Source organism: Argiope bruennichi, chromosome 4 (assembly GCF_947563725.1).
Source record: "Argiope bruennichi chromosome 4, qqArgBrue1.1, whole genome shotgun sequence".
Classification (NCBI taxonomy): domain Eukaryota; kingdom Metazoa; phylum Arthropoda; class Arachnida; order Araneae; family Araneidae; genus Argiope; species Argiope bruennichi.
The window spans coordinates 43,361,310-43,379,040 of NC_079154.1; the positions used below are offsets into that span (position 1 = coordinate 43,361,310).

The window sequence follows — 17,731 nt, forward strand, 5'->3', positions numbered from 1 at the left end:
GAAGCAGTTATTTATTCCATTACGAATAAACCAGGGTAAAACGAAAATTATTTATTGGCTCACAGCCAATTTTAAATGAATTAAAAATAATTCAATTTTTTTTAAAGACTAATATCTCCAAATTATCTTTTTTTCTTCAATTTTTGATTATTGCAATTAATTGTTGTTTCATATTCAGTAAGAATGTTTTTATATGGATATAAAAAGGAATAATTTTTCACTTAGTATGTCTAGATTTACTCAGAATTCTGAAAAGTACCTAGTACAGATGAAGAATGGAATAGTAAATATTCATTTTACCCAATTATGCACAGAAGCACTTGTCCTATATTAAGAAAACACTACAATAAAAATAAAATAAAAAAAGATTCACAGATATAGTTAACTATAACAACATTCCTCGCACCGGAATTACTCAAGGTGCTTTGGTGACCTGGAATCTAGAAAACTGAACAGAACATTGAAGAACTTTTTCATGTACTTGGCAGGAATCTTGGTAAAAGGTGTGCACATGTATGATCAGCACTGGACTGTGAAAATGAACTTGTTAGTAATAAGTCATGGGTTTCCATATGAGACATGTTCCGCTCTTCATGGCTGTTCTGAAGCTGTGTCTTCACTGGTACTTGTACTACTTACTATACAAAGCATCATTCAAGCATAAATATCAGGCTGTTCGATGCATTATGTAGAACTCCGCAGATGCTTGAATGGTATAAAGAAAAAGACCCATATGGAAAGAAGGAAACACAGACATTTACCCCTTTCTGTAAATTTGCATGCTACACCATGGATAAGATGCTTGGCAAGCTTCAAATTTAATGTATATCATGCTTGTACATAGGACAGTTCTTCATTGGATTGCAAACCATTGGTGCGTCATCACGAAACTGATTCATTCTGTCTGAAGACACTTAGCATTTCGCTAGATGCGGTCTTTATATATCTCATGTTAAGTGAGATAATCTATTCGATCTGAGTTTTTTTTAATTTACATCTTATAATTTAATTTTAAAATTAAATATTTTATATGTAATTAGTTCTGTACTATTATTTTATTTCCCTCCAGAATTTTTATAAATGTTTATCATTGAAATGAATATGCTTTTATAGAAACAACTGTGAATGGTAGAAAAATGCTCTAACATTAATTGTCCTGAATGTAGAAAATCATTTACTATTTCTGAAAAAAAAATAATTTTATTTAAATAGGAATAGCAAGCACCTTATTAGAGAAAATCTACTAAGCAATTGTCATATTATATAATTTATACCATGTAAAACAATAAAAAAATGTAAGAGAATAGAAATAATTGCGATCAAAGTCCATGGCTTCTTGAGAAAGATGATTACACCCTAAATTATGTTAATTCCTGTTCCTTGAAGATATATGATGCTAGCTAAAAGAACACGAAAACCATTGCCAATTAATTTCAAGAAAGAAAACAAAATATTAAGTAATCTGCAACTCGTTCTGTCCAGTTACGGATTAAGATTATTTATAAATTATCTAGTAATTCGGAGCTGAGCGCAAGGAAATACTACTTATAATAATAATACAACCATTTCACTTAGTGAAATTCCCTATCAAAAAAGATCAATAAAATTCTATGCTACGACAGTATAATTCTTTTTCTTCAATGTAAGATTTAATTTGCAACTATCGCACAATGCACGGAGAGTTTTGGTGAAACTTCACCAGAAACTGATGGTTTTCCATGACTTAAAATCGAATCTCGAGTCAAAGCAATCATAGTTAATTCAGAAAAAACTAGTATTTAATGAAGAATCACCACAAAAACTTTAAGATAGAAGAATAATATAAAAGTGTTTTCTCAAGTGTTGTTTCTTTATTGAGAAATATGTTTATTGAGGAAATATTTTATAACATTTTACAAATGTTTATATACGAGAGGAAAATAATAGTATAATAAACATAATACAAAAAATATTGTTCATCCAATTAGTCTTTGGCTATGATGAATGCCTGCCGTCGCATGCATATTTAAACTTAGTTTATCCATAAAAGACCGACGAGTGTTTTCGAATCTACCTGATGAAGGACCATTACAAAAATTTCCAGCTGTAAGAATGATATAAAATTATTTTCTCAAGTGTTTTTTCTGTGCATAGAAACATAATTATTATGGAAATATTTTATAATTCTTTATAAATGTTTATATACGAGGGGAAAATAATGATGTAATAAATATGATACAAAAAATATTGTTCCTCCAATTATTCTTCGGCTATGATGAATGCCTTCCGTCGTATCCATGTTTAAGCTTAGTTTATCCAAAAAAAAAACCGACGAGTGTTCTCAAATCTACCTGATTCAGTTTTGCTGTCATTTATATGGAACGGAAGGAAGTAAAAGCACAGAGTAAGCGAAACGAAACACACTTCAAAAAATGCGTGCTTCTTTCTTTTTCATCCGAAGGAAAAAAAAAATATAGAACAAAAGACCACTTGAAAGTATCACAAACTAGAGAAACTAAACAATGTGTTCCGTTCTTTTTCTTCTCAAAATGTCGCCCGTTGGATCCTTATTGAGGAGAACAAGATATGACGAATGATCTCAAAATATAGAGTAAAACATTTTTGCCTTGTTTTTGAGAGGAAAAAAAATGCATGGTTCAGCTGGTAAACGGAATTTTCAATCAGCTTGGTTATTTGTCAGATTTTGTGTATCCAAGATCCCTTTTTTGCATTTTGTTCTTATTATTTCCTTCTTTTGCTACGGAAAATGCCGGAAAAATTGTTGTCTCTTGAATTTTTTTTCGTTATTTATGATATCGAGAAAGCTTCTCTTATGGCGTCTCAAAATTTATTGTGCCATTTCAGGGAAATGGAATGAAAATAATACAAGTCTTATTTTTCTTTAAAATAGATTGGGCATTTTTTATGTGAGATATTGGTATTGTTTTATGCATGGACAAAAATGAATTTCTGTTCTGAGCTCGATTATCAGAAAAATTATTATAAGTAATTCTTATTTATTTTCTTCTTAATTCTTATTTAATTCTTAATTATTATAAGATTTTCTTTCAGAATTTATTCCCCAAATATTTAAATTTTATTTGTAATCAGCAGCAATTATTTTTTTCCCTCACATTTCGTAAGAAGAAAAAGAATTTCGAAATAAAAGGGGGGAAAACACAACAGATGTTTACTCCCTATTGAACTTTCCTTGGAATTGTAAGTTTAAATATTTGAAATGTTATTCTGAATTGATTTTAAAATATCATTGTAAATGCGAATTTTTGTTTTCTGTTTGTTTTTCAATGTATTAAATATAACATTATTATAAAAGGATATGTATATGTTAGCTGGTGCTGCCTATGCCAGAATGACTTAGTGATACCAAACTTAGCACAAAAATCTTTTGGAGGGTGGGAATGTGTATCTCAGCTCCATTTTATTTAGCATGCAAATATAATTTTCGTTAATTAATAATTAACTATATCAATATCGGAAAGATCCAAGCATTCATATACCAACGCTGCAGCGGAGGTGGGAGGTCGAGGCAAATGAATATCATTGCAGAATTCCTCGCCCCTTTTGTTGCGATTCGTTGAATACCCATTGAATAAGTCCTTGAATACTAGTCAGAGTCTTGTACTGATGCACATACTTAAATACCTTATTTGTTAAAACGTTCGCAAAGATTTTCTGAGCAATCTCAACATATTTTCTAGCAAAAAATTGCTTAATAACCCTCAGTTAAGCGGAGCCTCATTTTGTATATCTACCCCTTAATGTGTTGTCACTGTGGTTTTTAAAGTGCTTGAAAAGTTTTTCTTTACATCTTTGAAAGACAAAGTTTCAATATCTGTCGTATCTGTACAAATGATCATCGAAATGATATGGTTAAGTGAGAGTACAGCGTTCTTCTTCGAAAAGTCCCGATAATATTACTGCAGAAAAAGATTGTTTTATATTGTTTTAAAATTTAAAATAATATTTTTTTCAATGATACTTACTTAGTTTTGGTACAGTTTCTTCTGAATATTTTTTTAATAATTATTTTCGCTAAATTTTCTGTGATACTTTACAAAGTTGCAACGCATTTCAAACAACTATCATTGTTTCATCAAATATTTAACCGCGTGATTTTCTTCCATCGCATATTTTTGAATCTTAAGGAAGAAGAATTCTGCTGTTATCTGCTCAATTTATATAGGAAATCATTAAATAAAATTATATTATCACAAAAAATAATGAGTATTTATAATATAATACTCAGGAAATAAATTTTTTAATGGAAAAATGATCTAATGTGTTTGACTGTATTAGGAAGATACGTAATAAATAGAGCACGTGCAATGCTATTAAAATGACAAAGTTGTATTAACTATCACGATATATTTTGAGAAAAATATTTTAATTTATAAAATACTTTTCCAGAGTCAGGGGATCATTAATTATGTATGACATTTAAATCTCAATAAATATTCTGGATATATTAATTATCTCATAAGTAATTAATTCATGATTTATCTCATTTATAATCATAAATAAAAAGATTATTTAGAAATAAAAACTTTTATTTTTACTAAATATTTTTTTTTAATTTTATTAGTGATTTTACTTATATATTCATTATTTAGATATTGATATATTTAATATTACTTTTTTCTTAAAATTAAATGTTCAGTATTTAAACACTGAAGAAAAAAATTTCAAATTTGAAATTAAAATTATTATGTAATGATCTTCTGAAAATTAAAAATAAAATTATGCAGAAAAGTCCATTAATTAAAATAGATCGGGAAAAGATGATTTCATCAAGGTTCATACTATTCCAGCTTCGCAACCTTATGGATGTTACTCACTCTCTATATTGCTGGACGCCAACAATTCGCGCAGTGGACTACACATGGCGACTAAAAATCCAACAAAATAAAATTAATTAATGAATTAGAAGGAAAAACTTTTATTTTTGTATTCAAAAAGGGCATTTAACAATTTTTTTTTATTAATTAGAGCTCAGTCATATCTTTTAAGAATAATAATGCATTCAACTTTTAAAAAAGAATGCCATCTTCAACTGAAATCAAAATCATTTTCCTTCGACACCGAAACAAGATGTCATTTTGTAATGTCATTTAACTTCAAAATAATATTGTCTAAATTAAAATAAATATTTAATCATCTACATACAATTCAAAAGAAATGTTATTCTAATAATATATCCAAAAAAACCCATTTTCTCCTAAAAAATGATTTATTAAAAATGGTCAGTTGTTCATCATCGTTGTAAGCGTAATCTCCTAAAATCGCTTTTGTTTTAAAAAGCATTTTGGAAGGACGCATATAAATATACATATGCTAATAAGAATTTGTTATATTTTGATTAAAAGTGAATTTGATTCAGCTAAAACTCGCAGTTTAAGCTGTGAATACGTTCGTTCAAATTTGTATTGCCATGACTGAATATGAGAACAATAATTTCGAAATGACTCTATCAGATCAGCTATTTGGAAATTTTATATGTATAAAATAATAATTAAAGGAATATACATTAATAACTAAATAAATTTAAGTAAATACTAATAAAATATTCAAGAAAATTTCTGAATAAAAATATTTTTTAAATAATATAATTATTAATTTTTATAGTAAAATATGCTTTGTATGATTCATACAACCCTCGCATTATCTTCTCATAAATTTAATAATTAGGCATTATCTACATATTAACAAATTTGCTATATTTATCGAAAGACTAAGTGTAGCTTTAGCTATGTAGCTCTAACGGTGATAAATGATTACAACTAATTCTACATTCTATGAAGGGCAGCAATTAAAACGTTTTATCGATATGTCTCAGGGACTTTAAACGTTTATTTCAATTGTCTGAATTGTTTCGCGTCAGTTGCAACCAGCCCGCGTTGAGGTATTAGACCAATATTTGAACTAGTGCACCATGAGGCTTAAATTGGAATCCTTTTCAACAGCTGGATTAATCTGATATACTTCTGTCATTAATTTGCGATTTAAGCTCCCATTACCGGGAAGCTGTCAACCATAACCGTGATTTATTATCTCCTTTTGGCATTAGTTGAGCATGTACTTGTGCTGCCCTCTCGGAGAGCTCTCACATTTCCCTAAACACAAAGGCACATATACAACTAATGTTTCAACTTTACCAATCTTCGATTCTGAAACAGGGTATATCATGGATTACAGAACATACTTCTGCTTTTGGCATGAGATTAAGTAAAGATCCCAACGAAATGCTAGTAGGATTGGAATATTCTGAGAAGCACTTAAGCCCTTGTTGTTCGTTCTTTAGACATTGGGTTTTAAGAATGATTGCGTCAAATATGATAAAGCCGTTGCGGATTGTGAAATCAAATTGTGATTAACTGATTAAAGAATGCTATGTGCATTTTGTCATCAAGCATTAAAGAATTGAAATATGAAATTCAGTAATGGCGATTCAAATAAATAATTCTTGCAAAGGAATTACAATATCCATGAATAAAAGATTGAATTTGAATATAATATATAAAATTTCCCAGCAGTTTTATTTTCAATGTGATTGCTTAATTATATTGATAAATATGATATTAAATTAACAATTAATTGAAATACATGATACAATCATTCCAATTTCTAAAAATTGAAAATTTTTAAAAATCGAAGATTATGTATATAAAAATTTAAATTTTATGTTTCGCAAAAATAAATTTATTTGGAATTTATAATCAAAGCAATAGAAAGAATAAAAAAAATTTGAAAAAAAAATCAAATCAACGATAACAATATTTAATATCTTCAATAATCTTAAGAAATGTGAGAGGGTTTGATTCTCTATGGTCATAACTGTGTTGGATAGATACAACATATGATTTTGTAAAATATATTTTCAGTTTCATTAACTTTTTTAGTCATAATTGAATCTTTTTTTTTTAAATTTTGAAAGAATTGCAACATATATGAATAAAATATTAAATATGGATGTAAAAAATTAAAGTTCTCAGTAGAATTATTTTCTATACGACTGCTTTATAATGTTGATAAAACTAATAAAAATAGATAATTAAATGAAATACATGATGGAATCCATTCAATTTCTGAAAAAGTGGGAATTATCAAAACTATTTAATTGAAAGTTATGTACATAAAGATTTAAATTTTTTATTTCGTAATAAAAAGTAAATTTTTGGAATTTATAATCGAAGCTATGGAAAGAATCAAATATTTAAAATAAATCTAGGAGGGAATATCAGTATTTTTTGAACAGCTATCATAAATCAAGCATATTATCAAAATTTATATTCCGCAAGAAAATATTATCAAAATCCTTAGCAATTTAAGAGGTTTTTGATTACGTGCGGTCATAATTGTATTGGGTAAATACATCTGTTTTTGTAAAAATTGGTTTTAATTTCAATGACTTATTTATTATTACAAGTTATTTCAGTTTAGAATCTAGAATAGTGGAATAACATTATAAAATCTTAAATTTCGTTTAAGATAGGGAAGTTTATATTAAACTACAAATTAGGCCTAAATAATAATTATTTTTTATAATAAAAAATAATGGGTAATATCTAATCTTTAGTTACAAATAGCCATGATTATCTTATTATATACACCTAAATATAATAAGACGACGAAGAAAATTATATCGCATACATTTGAATTTTCTTACTAAAAGTAGCTAACAGAGGATGCACATAATGACAAAAATAGCTTATTTATGTTTTTGTCAACTAAATCTCTAATATTTTCATTGATGAAGATAAACCAGTGATTTTTGGTGATCATCATAAAACAAAAACTTTAAGCGCGTTACATTCTTAAAAACGTTCGATGCAGGAACAGAAACAATCACTATTTTGTGCCTCATAGGGCAATACAATGGTATTTTCAGTTTTTAAATTTTTAGACCTTTATTTTTGTCTCAATACTCAGGTAGCCTGTTCCACAATATTGAACAATATTGTGCGATATTACATTATTCAATTTTCAACAATGTTATACTATATTGTAAATTCTGTTTAGTAGCAGGGAATATTGTACATTATATATACGTTGTGAGGATAAATATATTTTCTTTCAGTTCTTTCTTTCTGTTTGTCCTTTCAAAAAATAATATTTGTAAACCTTTTTTTCAGTTGGAAAACAAGGATTGAAAGTTCCTGTTATGGTGTATATCCATGGTGAATCATATGAATGGAATGCAGGAAATCCTTACGATGGACGAGTACTTGCAAGCTATGGCAATGTAGTTGTTGTCACCATTAATTTCCGGCTTGGAATCTTAGGTAAATATCTATTTTTGACTTATATATTTTTGTCTTTTTGAAAAGTAACATTTTTTAATTCATAATATTATGAATATTTTGCTATATTCTGTTGTTTTTAATTTGTTAATCCGATATCAAAAAAAAAAAAAATGACAAAACTTTTTGAAGAGCATGGTGGAAATTTCCGAACAGTTTTTATTTTAATATTAGAACTATATTGATTTCGGTTATTTAAAAAAATATATGTTATCCGACAGAAATCTTTACCAGAAGTAATCTTACCAAAAGTATTATATCTTTCAATCTTCTTGATCTGCATACTAATGCTTTCAGGGTTAGCTAAGCATCCCTTTATCTAAACTTGAGAAAATATTTTCAGAGTTTAAGGCATCATATTTTCACAATACCAGTAATTTAAGCCTTTGTAAGTGCAATTTTAAAAAAAATGGATAAATTGGACAAGTAGCAGCTTGATCGCCTTCATTATAATAAAGTACAGGATATTTGGATTTTTTTATTTAAAAAAAATTATTCTTATTTGACTCTATTAATATCCACTGCAATTATGCGCATCTACTGTAAGCAATAACGAACAACCATTACCGTCATTACGCAAATTAATCCTATACTCTTACATCTTTTCATTGGTTTGTCATTTTTTATGTGTGCTTGAAGGATAGTTAGCAATTGTTAACTATTTACAGATATATCTGAAGTAATTCACTATCATTTATGAATTAATTGTGCCATTTATACAGGGTGTCCCATAAATACCGCCCAAACTCTGTACAGCCAGATTCCTTGTGAGGAGTGCATAAAAAATACCCAAAGAACTATACCTGTATGACCACATAGTTTTCGAGAAATATACGAAAAACAATGTATGGCGTCACATCCGGTTCAAGGGGAAAATATTATAGTGGACACATCAACAGAACTACTTGCATATATTTCGAGACGATGGTGTTTAAAATGTATGGCGCTCATATAGGGTCATGCATGTGACCACCTTGGAATGACGTGAAGCTGCGTATAATTCTTATTTAAAGGGCTGCATCATGCAACTAGCGATATTCTTCGCATGGTGATTATGTATTCCGTTCATGATTATTACAGCATGCACTTAATCTAAGGTTAATGTAATGAAAATGCTTTACGAACTGCTAGGGAGTATATGCATCGATATTCGTCACGATGTACTCCCAATGCCAAAGTCATCCACAGGCTGGACCACAGACTGCAAAATACAGGAAGTGTCTGACCGATAGCCAGTCGTCACAATGTTGAAAGACTGAATAATGTCCTGACGGAATCACCTGAGAATGCAGTACTGCAGAAGGTAGAATAAAAACCCGAGGTAGGCACGCTTGCTCTAGCAGGTGAGCTTAATTCCATTAAAAGTATACTGTGTGTAAAAGCTCTGACGGTCAGAGAGGTTATAGCCATTTCACGGCAAGCAAACACATGTCTCGATATGCACGGAGGGCGTTTTAAACATCTATCTGCCTTTGTAATTTGAAAATAGCTGTTGATGTGTCAAATAAAGTGTTTTTTACTTTGCATAGGATGTGACATATTTTGTTTTTATATTTTTCTCGAAAACTATGATCGTACAGGTACAGTTCTTTGGGCATTTTTTATGATCTCCCAATGAGGAATCAGGCCGTGCAGAGTTTGGGTGGAATTTATAGGACCTCCTGTATATATCACATAACACTTTTTGGTGACGGGATTTTTTAAAAAGATTTTTATATATGTTTTGAGAGCTTTAAACAAATATGACTTTAGGTATTACCCATTAACGTTTGTTTGTATGATATGACGGTGTTATTCTTAAATTCACACATATTTACTTAAACATAGCTTAGTGAATTTAAATTAAAGTATTTTTCTTTAAAAATATATAAAGCAATTTAACTGCTTAGAAAAAGGTAGCTACATGGTTGAAAAAAGAACTGCAGTTTAATTTAAAATTAGGAATAAGAAGAATCAAATTGAACAAAGAAGTTATTTTGTTCTAATCTAAAAACTTCTCTTCTCTTCTTCTTTTTTGCATTCTTGGAAGAACTTTGTTTACAAATCTGTTCGTAGATTCCTACAGTAATCTGCAATGAGATAAACAGCCCATATGTACTGTTATTGGATATCCATTTTCTTTATGTTCAAATGAAATCTTTTTCTCTCTCTCTCTCTCTCTCTCTTTTTTTTTTTTTTTTTTTACTAATATTATTCCGATTTTCAAGGAAATGATTCGAATGACTGGGGTTAGATTAAGTTATTTAAAATGCGTTTCCTTTAAGAAATTTTGTAAAACTTTTTTTAATTTGGAAAAACAATGAGCACTTCTGTAAAACTCCAACAGCTTAATTAAAAATTGGAGATGTAATGATATCAAATAAAAATATAAAGAGCAGCTATATTTTTTGTTTCCAAAATCTTCCTTTGTTTGAAATTCTTAATCGAATATGAAATACAGAATCTTTTTGCAGATTCTAACAATAATTTACAATCATATGAGTGTTCTATATGTCCTAGCATTTATATTTCATTGCCTTCATTCCTAATGAAACACCTTACTTTGGCAATCAATCAATAGTAGTGCTGAGATCTGCAAAAAATCCTAAATAGTTATATCTGCATCCTAAATAGTTATAAGATAAACAAATGTGTTCAAATTATAATCAAAAAATCAGATGCTGCTTTTAAATCAAGATAATTTTCTTTTATCAAAATAATTTTCTAAATTACAAAATAAGAATAGGTTTTATCTTTTTGACTGCACAGAATGTATTTGATAACAAGGATTTTTGAAATCCAGCTTTTCATTCTGCTTCAGTATTGAAATACACGAAATGTGGATTATTTCAGAGCTGTCTGATTTTGCTATTGCAAAATATTTCTGTTTTATAAATTATTTTTATCTACAAAGTATTTTTGCCACATACTCAAAAGAAGACATTTCTGATCATAATTTTGTTTCATCAACTCTAGATTTATAAACTGCTGAGGTACGATGATTTTACTAAAGATTTTGGTGGAGTTTTTTTTTCTGTAGCAAAAGTATTTTCTCTGTGCATCAATTGTTTTTATTCAGTGAAATCCTAAAATCCTTATTGTTTGTTCTTACTATTCCGAATGCTCAAGTGCATTTTATATAATTCTCTAATTGGTTAGGCAATAGCTAATCATTTTCAGCGCCACAAAACTTATTCTCTGATATCATATTGTTCTTTTTTACGTATCACAAGACTTCCTATGAGAAAATAAATACATGTATTCCTTTTTTCCTTTTCATGAGATTCCTTAGTTCGAAGAACAAACTGCTCTTGAAACTTTTAAATGCCTTTTTATCTTAACTGCACTAAATCTTTAAAAACAAAGCTATTAGAGATTTTTTCCTATTTTAATACAGTAAAATAGATATAATCAAAATCTGTTTTAAAATTTTAAGTATTATTCCAAATTTAGTTTTGTTGCCATGAAGTAGTTTCTGATCGGCCAGCTGAACTATTTCGCTTTCAGATCTTAAGCTTTTACATACAAGAAAACGAAAATCTTTACAATTTTCTCATTTTTTGACACAAGTATTAAATTTATCTGCATATTAGAACGAATGTTGAAGTCAATGGACTTTTTTTTATTTAATATATCCAATAATTTAAAAAAAACATTTAACCAAAATATTCTTCTTCACTGGCGCAACTATTCTGGAATGGCAATGGCCTTTACCAAAATTCCATTTCATGCCTCCTGACCTTGGCTAAAGTTTATAAATTTGTCAATTTAATAATTATTAAGTTTTTCCCTGGCCGTCAATCCATTTACGTTTTGGCTAAACAGATTAGTCTGAATTATCTTTTTAGTGACCCGATTGCCATACAATCTTATTAAGGGTTATGTTCGTTTAATCCTGTTTGTTATAAATTTAATAATATATAGTTCTTTCAAAAGCTTGCAAATTTACAAGTCATAATTATTTTTTACCAATAATTATCGTATTTAGTTCCATAAAATAGGCTTCTTCATCTATTACAAGGGTCTCTTTTCCTTTTTCAATCATTATTCATGCTTCAGTAGGGTATGTGAAAAAGGGTCTAATCAAAGTTTGTAAATGAGTAATTTGACATGTCTGAAATAAATCTCAAATATATTTTTTGTTTAAAAATCAACTGTTACCAGATGGGATTCTGTTGTGGTTATGTCGTACAATGTATACATTTCATAATCTAACTGTTCGAATCTATTGGAAGTTTCGAACTTGCATTTTTTTATTTCAAAATAAGGATTATTAAAATCGATACTTATCATTTTTTTTTATTCTGGTTAAAACAAGATAACTTGTTTCAGCTATCCAAGAGGAAAAATATTACTATTTGGAAAAGAAGTATGAATTTTACAGAACTCATTTTTTGATAAAATTTCTTATTTGCACGTTAAAGTATGATACTAATAAAATTTTGTTTACATAGGAATTTTAAAATATTCAAGCTTTCTTAAATTTAATAAAGCTAACAATCAGAATTGTTCAGATAATATATATATATATATAAACAGTTTTACTTAAAAATTATAGAAACATTTTTTAAAAAATTATCTTACTAAAAATATTTTTTAGGTTATCTGAAAAATATTTTACTTTATGTAAATGAAGCACTTCACATAATTCAATATAAAAATAACATGCATAATTTTATTAAAATATCTCTTATTTTTCTTTTCACTCAGTAAAGTTTTCATAAATAACAAGAAGTATTCATTAGTTGAAAATTTTTAATCTGTCTGAATTCAGAAATGTTCATTACAGATTAAGCGGTCTCGGGACTCCTAATAATTACCCCTGGAAACAAAAAAAAAAAAAAAACATCCTTCTTTCAACCCATCTAATTAACAAAACAACAATTGTGAAATTTCAAAATTTTACCATAGAAAATTCATATAGAATTACAATGTTTCTCATGTTTTCATATAGAAAAAAAAGTTAAAAGTTATAAAGAAATATAAATTTAAATTTTTTTCCAAATCTTAAAAATTAATATTTTACAGCGTGTAGGATTCTAAATCTAAAAATTGGTCACATTTTTCAAAATTGAATGTAATTTGCAGAAAATAGTCAGTTTTGAAATTATGGATACTTTTTATAAAATTGTTTGAAAAAATCATTTTAAAAACAACTATTTGATTTTTTTTTAATTTTATGAAAAATCTGATTAAAATTCTTAAAAAATTTATGAATAATTCATTTGAAAATGGTTGTATTATCACAGTGAAATTTACTGAGCATGTGGATAAACCTTTAGATAATAGAATATGCGGTTTTTGAGAATTCCTGCGCACAAGCTTCATATGTTTTTTGTTTTGAGAAAAATGATTTTAAAGTAAAAACAGTAAAAAATGAATTTTAGCAAAGCAATGAAAATTATAAAAAAAAAAAAAAAAAAAAAACCCTAGAATCATAGTCCCTTTATCATTATCCTTATGTGCATCAAAGAATGCTGAGGTTGTATGTCTTTTGACATTCTGGGCAGAGGAAGTTTCTATTTACATTTAATACATTAACAGTTATTATTTACACTATATGAATTACTACATTATATTACACTATATGAATAATTACATTATATTTTCTCGATAAGTTTTAATATTATCGTTAAATTTTTGTACCAAAATTGCTCTGAAATTATACATAATATTTTTAATCTAAAAATTTAAAGAGCCTTCTTAGACTACATGCAGCTTAATCAATGTGGAAATATTTGAAACATAAAATCAGAATTCAAATTTCCGTACTTTCCAGCACCAAAATACTAAATGATGGTTATAAATTTTCAATGAATACTGACTTTAATTATATATTTTAAAAATCAATTTGGATATATAATAAATTCGACGCCTCAACTGTGCAAAAAATAAAACCCAAATACAAATTTCAAGATTTATAATTTATTGCTAAAACTTAAATATAAATAATGCAATTAGAAATTAAATGGACTCTAAAAAACACCATACTGTTTTTGTTTATTTATAAATCAATAATGAATTTGGAAGAAATCAGACGTTTAATATATTTGGAGAAGACAATTATGATTAAAAATATTGTTTTCGAATTATTTTCCTTATTTATGCACCAATACCATTCTTTTGGCAAGAATGTCTGGCACATTTCTTAAACGATACTTTTCTGATTACAACATTTATGTAAACATTAGTATAAGTCATCTATTTGTTTCCTCTTCATTTAAGCAATATCTCAATATACTAACTTAAACAAAGGCATTTCTTTACGGCCATTGTAATCAAGCCTGTTTTCATTTATTCGCAAGCCCTCTTATCAATAGCATCACTTTGACGCATTGCCGCCGAGATACTAGTTTTATATTGGTAAAGTACGTGAGGAACTGAAGTTAGAGTCTTTCCTTTTGGCCAAATAAAGAGCAATAGAACTTCGTCTCAGATGTTCGCAATTGTCTTCTAGCTGCTCCTTTGATATTGATGCATTTTCCCAAAAGACTGCTTTCCCACTGCTGCATTTTTCATAAAACAGTTGTGAATCGTCTGTCAAGCGAACTTGTTTGTCAGACTTTTCCCATTCTTTACAATACTGTGCGCATTTAAAAGACGTTTTCTTAGAAAATTCCCTTATATATTGGTAAGATTAGAATTTTTTTTAAATGATTCTTCTCAATAAATTATGAATAATGCAGTAATTTTTATATTGTATTAAATATTTATGTGTCTGGTTTATGTGAAAAATGAAATTTTGTCTGGATTTTGGACAAATAAATGGATATAAAATAATGTTATACATGAATTCTTACACAAGAATAATTTAATCCAAAGAATTATTGCATCCTTTGAATTAAAATCAACATGGAAGACAAAATTGGTGCTGACAGTCTAGATTATTACTTCAGTCCACTATTAAAGAAAAAAATTATAGTTTTCATGGATGTTCTTATTTTAATCAAGCACCCAATATATATATGATAATACGTAATTCCTATTTTTTATATTGTTCATATACTGTCTAGAGTAAGAAATTCCGATTATTTTAAATTAGTCAACATAAATATGTCATCATTTTTTTCATTGTAAACTTTATTTAACACAATTAATAAGGTTTTTTTTTCTTCCTTATATTTTGATTTCTTTCAAAATGCCAAATAAGCTAAATTTTTTTAAAGTAATAATCTTTGAAATAAACTAAAAAAAAACAATTTTTGAAACAAATTAACTAAATTTTCTTAAAAATTAACTCTTTTTCTCAGTAAAACCATTGGTTTTAATAAGATTAAGTAAAACTTTTAAAACTCCTGATAGATCTCATTTATTACTAGAGTTTTTCAAGCAGAACGAGACTTAATTAAATTGTCAAGACATTTTTCAATACCAATTAAAATAAATTAATTAACACAATTTAAAAAAAACATATTAAAATGAAAACAATTTCAGAAATATTTTTAATATTTATCCAACTTTCTCAATTCTTAAAAACGATTAAGTTTATGCAGAAAAACACGATTTTTTTTTCTGCTAGAATAATATAAAAATAAAGTAAGCTTTTAGTTGCTTATGCGCTACAAGTTTTAAACAGCACCTAATTGAAATCAGACTGTGATTTGAGAAAAATATTTAGTTGTACAGACAAAGAAATCTAGCAACAGATTATTTTTAGTACCTAAAAATATAATTACAGACTATTTCTTTAAAAGTTCAAAGATAGGATAATTATAAATTTTATTAAATTTAAATACTTATGCATAAATTAAAATACATATATTAAAATTTATCAATATTTCTGTTGTTTGAAAAGTTACATTTTATAATAAAAAATACAGAATAAAATATTAAACAAAATGAAATTTTATACAAACTTTAAAAATAATCCGTTAAACGCCCATCTAAATCAGTAAAAGTTATATCCGAAAATTTAGATCATGGATATGAAGCTATATCTAAACGATTAATCTGCTATTAAATATACCATTATTTCTGGAAAACCAACTCATTTCAAAATAGTCCAGTCTTTAATAATAATAAAAATGAATGTATGTTTATATGTGTGAGTGTGTATTAGCATTCTTTAAGAAAGAATATGAAAGCAACCGAATTATTCACAGATATAATTTGGAAAGTAGGATAATGCACCTTAGAAAAATCATTTCTCTAAAACAATTTAATTAATTAAAATTTAAACAAATTTTGCTTTTTTCCATAATTTTTACCCAAAAACCAATTTTATCTCAACTTAAAATTCAAAAATTTATTTAAATGAAAATCATTTTTGACCTCGATAAAAATTATCTCTATGTTTAACTTATTTATTTAAAATATTTTAAACAAATTTTACATTAATGTACTCTGTGAATCTGTAATTGTTGCTACTATAATCCTGGATCATTTTTCAAATGTTATTAATGTAAATATGAAGATATGGCCTGTTTTCCCATGTTTGATAAATTTCTGCTTCTTTTTATTATACTTTTAATAAAAAATATTGTTATACCGTTGTAATTAATTTATAATAAACTTTATAATCAAAATTTTTTAAATTCCATTCTAAACTAAAGATCAGATTTTAGATGAGGTGAGAAAAAAATTAAATACAACATTTTTATCCTTATTTACCACAATAAATATTACAGCACAAGGCAATTTGTGAGAAAATCATTAAGACCAGTTTTAGTAAAATATTTAATTGGAATTTTAACTAACATTAATCCCAGCGAACCAACTGGTTACCAATGAAGGTGACAAGTTTTTGTTAAAATGATTTTCTTCTTAATACCTGGAGTATCATTGAGTTGGTGAACGACCATTTCGAGGATCCTGTGGATTATATGCTGCAAATGATATATATTTACTACATTCCTGACAAAATTTAGAATCTATTAAACCATTTGATTGAAATGATTGGATCGAAATGTGTACATGGGTTTATTTCCACCTAAATTGCCTTAAATCATGTTCACTAGAGTGGGACAATGGATTTCGAATCTGAATTTGATTTCTTTTGACCGCATATTTATTGCAGAGTCTATATTTTGAAAACTAATGAAGAATGAATATTATACAGTTGGAGAAACAGAAATTTAATTGTTGCAGAATTAATAAAAATGCTTGTAACCAACTAAATCCTCGCAATAAGTCAAAGGAATTAATAAAATTTTAAACTTTAATCAAGTATTTCTCTGATCTTTAGGAACTGCGCCATTTCTGAAGGGGTGGGGCATTCCATGAATTTTAGAATAGGACAACGTTAAACTATTGTATATCGCTTATAAAATAAGTTTCAAAACTATTTGCCGATTTGAGAAGAGTATCAAGGACTACATGAAATCAAGGCTCTTAACCTCCGGGCATAACAAATTTATAGAGTAATGTCATGGCAATTAGATTGCTTAGTAAATGGTTCTGCAAGATAAATTGAGGATTTGTTTAATATATTAATAATATAACAATTAATTAATCAA

At 27.4% G+C, this 17,731-nt stretch overlaps 1 protein-coding gene across 1 annotated transcript in view; it reads left to right on the forward strand.

Moving 5' to 3' along the window:
• LOC129967030 (neuroligin-4, Y-linked-like) overlaps window positions 1-17,731 on the forward strand; it is a 176,228-nt gene that overhangs the window by 124,623 nt on the left and 33,874 nt on the right. The window contains exon 2 of the mRNA XM_056081662.1: window positions 8,130-8,279. Coding sequence (XP_055937637.1) covers window positions 8,130-8,279 — 150 coding nt within the window. The remainder of the gene's footprint in view (window positions 1-8,129; window positions 8,280-17,731) is intronic.